The sequence below is a fragment of the Propithecus coquereli genome, unplaced genomic scaffold (genome assembly GCF_000956105.1).
Source record: "Propithecus coquereli isolate 6110/MARCELLA unplaced genomic scaffold, Pcoq_1.0 Scaffold48, whole genome shotgun sequence".
Lineage (NCBI taxonomy): Eukaryota > Metazoa > Chordata > Mammalia > Primates > Indriidae > Propithecus > Propithecus coquereli.
The window spans coordinates 6,519,546-6,525,294 of NW_012150618.1; the positions used below are offsets into that span (position 1 = coordinate 6,519,546).

General features: G+C 36.6%; 1 protein-coding gene across 1 annotated transcript in view; it reads right to left on the bottom strand.

The window, feature by feature from the left end:
* Positions 1–5,749, bottom strand: part of UTRN (utrophin) — a 522,534-nt gene that overhangs the window by 465,755 nt on the left and 51,030 nt on the right. The window contains exon 18 of the mRNA XM_012655520.1: positions 2,619–2,706. Within this exon, the coding sequence (XP_012510974.1) occupies positions 2,619–2,706 (88 nt within the window). The remainder of the gene's footprint in view (positions 1–2,618; positions 2,707–5,749) is intronic.

The following is a 5,749-nucleotide window of genomic DNA, read 5'->3' on the forward strand; positions in this document are numbered from 1 at the left end:
GCATGTAAAACAAAAGGTCACTTATGATCCCCAGACAATGCAACTTTAAAAATTTCTATAATACACTGATCTCTAGGAACAAGATAAGCTAAACCAAGCAAACCAGGTATATCAGCCATAATGTCAAATGAAACAAATTATTTTGTTTTTTAGAAACATTTTTATGCTCTATGAGATATCACAAAACTTAAGTGAAATGCGTTAGGCAGGAAAGACCTATCAGGCTTGGCTGTGGTGGGCTTTTTGATGAAACTGGTTTCAGGAAAACAGCGAAATGATTATTCGAACATGTGTTTTACTGAAGAATTTATACACCGTCCTAACTGAACTCAAACACATAGACCCTATTTGGTTCCAGTTCCCACATTTCCCAGCTTCTCACTCCTATCCTAAAAATTCTTTAAAACAGAAATATCTTTTAAAATAAATAAAATTAGAGTCCTCTAATGAATGCATTTGTAGTTCTACCAATGCTTGGGGGAAAATGATAATGCAAAATATAAAAGGTTTCCTATTAAATTGGACAAGTATACATTAGGTGACAAAATTCATTCCTTTATAAAGCCACATATCATACATTCCCTGATGTTGCACTTTGGCCTCTTGCAAATAGCACTTTCAAGTGAATTCAATTTCCATAGTATATATTTCTAGGCCCTGCCTACTCATAGTACAATTTTATTGAGCAAAGGCTATAGTCAGCTAATGAACTCCCTCACTTTCCAGATGCCAAAGCAAAGAAAGAAAGGGGTTCTAAGACTTGCCCAAGGACAAGAAACTAGAAAAGGACAAGAGAATGCAAGTTCACCTGTTCCCCATTCACTGCTATTCTCACTACAACATATCACTGCTCACCAACGTCCCATCTAGACAAAGTCTTCCCTATCAATCTTCACTTCACTTAGTGTGAAGACTAATTCTAATCAGTTTAATTCTGCCACATCGCCTAAAAGCTGACATAGAAACGGAGGTAAATTCAGCACGCAGACTCATGAAGTTATCCCATCTTCACAACACATAAAGTCTGAGTTCCAAGGTACAATGTTGAGTTAGAAGTAAAGAATCTACAATTGTAACTGACATAAACTCAGCACTCAATTTATTATAACTATTGAAAGAATTAGTACCTCAAGAGAAATTACGGTCTGTGTCTCTGGGTCTCTTTAAGTAAGTATTTGAAAGAGCAAAGTCCAAGTGAGGTGGCCACACATAGAATAACTAAGACAGTCTGCTTAGGGTAGATTTTGAAAGAAAATACTATTCTATTTAATTTTATTTAAAGAGAAGTTAACCTTCACTAATAATATATGGACTGAATAATACATTTGCATAATTTCAAAAGAAATGAACACATATGACACATATATGTTTAATACTACATTTGTATGTACGTATATGTGTGTGTATATATGTGTGTGTCCAGTATATACACAAAATAAGTGAATACATTTTTTAAAAGGCTAGAGGCAAAAATAATCTAAGATCAAAAGAAAAAATAAGAACAGTTGTTTTCCAGGAGTGGAGGAAGGTGACTAATCCAAAAAGGACACCAGAGAACCTTCTAGAAAAATGGAAATTTCCTGTGCGTAGGTTACACAGGTGTATCTGTTCATCAAAACAGCACATCTAAGTTTCATGTATTTCAATGTAAGTAAATATTACTTCAAAAAAACCTATAAAAATAATAATCGAGAGGGTGCAGAGTGAATAAAGGCATAGATAATTCAAGGATGGCAGAATATTGTCAATTATTGACCTGAGTAACTGATACAACAAAGTTCATTATACTATTCCATTTGCTTTGTATACAGTTGCATTTTCCATAATAAAAAGTCAAAAAAATAAAAAGATTTAATGTTACTGTTTTGAAGATTCTTGTAAACTAATATTCCTAATTCTGCTTTAGGTGCCTGTGGCTTTGTCAAGGAGAGCTACAGCAGACCTCCAAAGCACTTACTATTACTAGAATAAGGAATAGGGAATACAAGAAATGTCTTTCAAAGGTAGAACAAAGAGAATCATTTGTAAAACTGCATAGCTAGAATATTAATCTTCAGCCTCCTCTGGATCACTGGGAGCTATAGCCAAAAAAAAAAAAAACTTTGGTGCAGATAAAAATTTCAAATACAAGTAATACCTTATCAAACTTAACTATAAAAAATTGTAGTAAATCCATATAATACATTGAAAGTAATCAGAAATCAAATGCCCTTAATGGATTTACCTTAATTTAACTTCAATTTCCAAATATTGCATAAGTAAAGTTTTCTTTTGCTATACCCCCTGCAAAAATATTCCCAGCATACAACCCCAAAGGATGAGGTTTTACAATCTTCTATACCACTAAATTTTAACTGTTCTACTAATGTATCAGGGTTTCTGATTCCCTGGCCCCATATAAAAACAGAACAACTTTGCTTTTATCTGTTTTTTATGATCAGCTTCAGTATAAAATTTCATTTTTTAAAAGATTCTAATGCCTAAAAAAATGTTTGTAAACCATTTTCCTGACAAAAAGAGGGTGAGAGTTTTAAAACAAATATCTAATATGTCGAACTGTAATATTACTTGGTGTGGCCATCTAAAAGATATGAAAAAAAAAAGGGGGGGGGTCTCACCTTTTCCCATTTGTTCCACAAGGATTTGTCCAGTTTGTTTTAATTCATCCAGTCTGGGGATTCTTTCTGTCTGTTCTTTTTCTAATCCCTGAAAATAAAGTTCCAATATTAAGAATATTACAAACTTTCTTCTCAATATAATGTGATTTTATTTTAAATTTTTAGGTTTAATGTCCCTCCCACAATCTCTCTAGGCATGTTAGTCAAAATTAACCTAAGAAAATACTACGGTACAAAGCTATGCAATCTCAGGCTATCCTCCAGCCCTCCAGGGATGAATAAATCTGAAAAGATAAATACAAACAATGATCACAGCAGCTATATAATGTTGGCTTCTTTTATAAGGAAAAAAATGTACACCATAATTATAAGCTTCTATCAAGAGAAAAATAACCAAATTATGTTTTAGATCCAGAATACCTATTCACCTAAATAGCCCAAGCATGCTGCACCACAAAAATAATGGTTTGAGTCAAAATAACTGTATGTGCTATGACAGAGATCACTGAACAAAAATTAATTAATAAGAAAAATACAGAAATATTTTGAGGCTCAGTATTAGTTGTTGGTGTTATAGCAATACCACAGGTGTTAATACAAATTCAACCACAATCATATTTCTTACATAATTTTTAAATAATGAAAATATCCTTTAAAACCCAAACTAAAGCATTTTGCTCTTTATGCCTGAGGAGTGGCTTATAATTTTAATATATTTGTCTTTATAGTTTGATATTCTCAAGACAAAAATCTTGCAAGGACTAATAAGAATGGGACGAGCAAAATAATAAACACACAGATACACACAAGTGGATGTGCACACAACTCAGTGTTTGAAATCTCTCCTATTCTGCTATCCCCAACTGATATTTATAAATTAGTTAACTATTCAAATCGTGTCGATCATAACACAGTCGAAAATTCTAGGCAACCCATATTATTACTTCAACCAGACAATCCAGAGAAAAATCCCACTTCTAAATTCTTTACATGTAAGCACTATCAAATAAATTTAACTATCCAATTTTGATCTTCACACTTTAATGTGACTATGTAGAACAACCATTTTTATTGTTAAAGACCAGGAAACATTAGCAAGAGAGTCTAAAAAACACCATTTATTTTTGTTTAACTAAGGATCAATGCAAAAAGTCACATTAAACTAGAGAAAAAAATGATTATCTGCTTTTTACAAACTGATTTTTTTTTGCTACTTCTAACAATGACAGGAGACTAGAATATGGATTCTCTACACAGGTATTTCATCCCTTGGAATGAGATCTTACTTCACTAAAAAAAATTAACCTTAATCTTTCCCCAATTTGCAAGAAAAATTAGGGATTAGAGTAATGATTAAATTTTCTTTACACTTTTTCTAACTCTTTGGCATCTAGTATTTGTCTGAAACAACAAATGAACTTATAGATAAATATTAAATAGAACACATAGGAACTGCCAATCGTGCCTTACATAAACATATACAATTGTTATGTTAATCCCCTCAAATGTCATACTAACAGTTTCTGCCATTAAAATTGTTCCTGGATCATGGGATGGGCTTTAACTTATCAATATTTTGTGGAACTTGCTTCATGAAGATCACTATAATTGCTAAATTCTCTGCCACCTGAATGTCTTTATAATTGGGTTGTTCAATGATGGTTAGTATCATCCATCAGCCTTTCAGAACTGTAAGAAGCATATGAAATGTGGTAACACAGGCCTCACTTCTTTCTGGCTCTCGAAACTCTGTGCAGGGGGTTCTGATGAAGGTGCTCCCAGCCCACCACCGTCCCCATACCCCTGTCCACCCACAATTTTCATTCCCCCTCTTCCATGAGCCAAGCGCTCTACCAAGTGCTGAAAGTACAGGGTGCAATGAAAACTTATCCTTCATTTCTTTCTTTGGCTTTTTCTTTCTTTTCTTTGGAGACAAAGTCTCACTCTGTCACCCCCAGGGTACAATGCAGTGGTGTCATCATAGCTTACTGCAACCTCAAACTACTGGGCTCAAGCAATCGTTCTGTCTCAGCCTCCCTAGTCACTGGGAGTACAGGTGAGTACCACCACGCCCAGCTAATTTTTCTATATTTTTGTAGAGACAGGGTCTCACTCTTGCTCAGGCTGGTCTCGAACTCATGAGCTCAAGCAATCCTCCCACTCCGGCCTCCCAGGGTGCTAGGATTACAGAGCCACCACCCCCAGCCTATCCTTGATTTCTAAGGCCTCACAAGCAAGTGCGGAAACAAATAACAGCATACATGCAAGCTGGGCTTTCACGGAGGCATGGCCAAAGCCATAAGGAAGTCAAAAGATGAGTCACTTAACTCTTTCTTGGGGGTCTAAGGGAGGCTTCTTAGAATAGGGGGCATTTCAGCCAAACAGCAAGGTGGGCTTAACAGAGGGCCATTCTGGGCAAGGAAAACAGCACCTCAAAAAGACAGGAGAGTAAGACAAGATCAGGAGTCAGGAGGGCTGGAGCTCGGCGGCATGTGGGGAAATGAGAGGGCATGAGGCGTGTTTAGAGGGAGGGAAGAGTGCCCTCTCGAAGGCCCTTGTATGCCGGGGTGCTATGGAATTAGATCTCATCCCAATAGTGGTGGGAAGCCATTAATGGATGGCAAGCATGGCAGCTGCCTCATCGGATTTACATTTGAGAAAGACCACCTGGTCACTGAAGCCAAGAGCTGAGAAAGTAAGAAGGAGGGAAGAACAAACAGTGGCAAATGCCACAGAGAGAGCAGCTCTGATAAGAACAGAAATGCGTTCTTTGCATCTGGAAACCAAACAGTCAATGACAACCTGAAAAAGAGCAGCTACAATGGAATGATAATGCAGAAATCAGTCTCAACTTCCCATTCAAACACTCAAACTTGGTCAAGGTCTGACCTCAAACCACCCATCCAGCTTTAACTCTCTACTTTTACACACATACCTAGCACTAAACGAAATGCAGTCGTTGTTCCAAAAGCACTAGATCCTTGCCCACCTTCGTGCTTCTGCTCAAGGATCCCCTGTGCCTGCTGTGCCCTACACACTCTCCTGCGGGCCAGCTCAGGCCCCTTCACCCTCGGACTTCACTATTGTGTAGAGACACCTGCCATCCTGGTGTCCTCTCAATTTCTATGTTA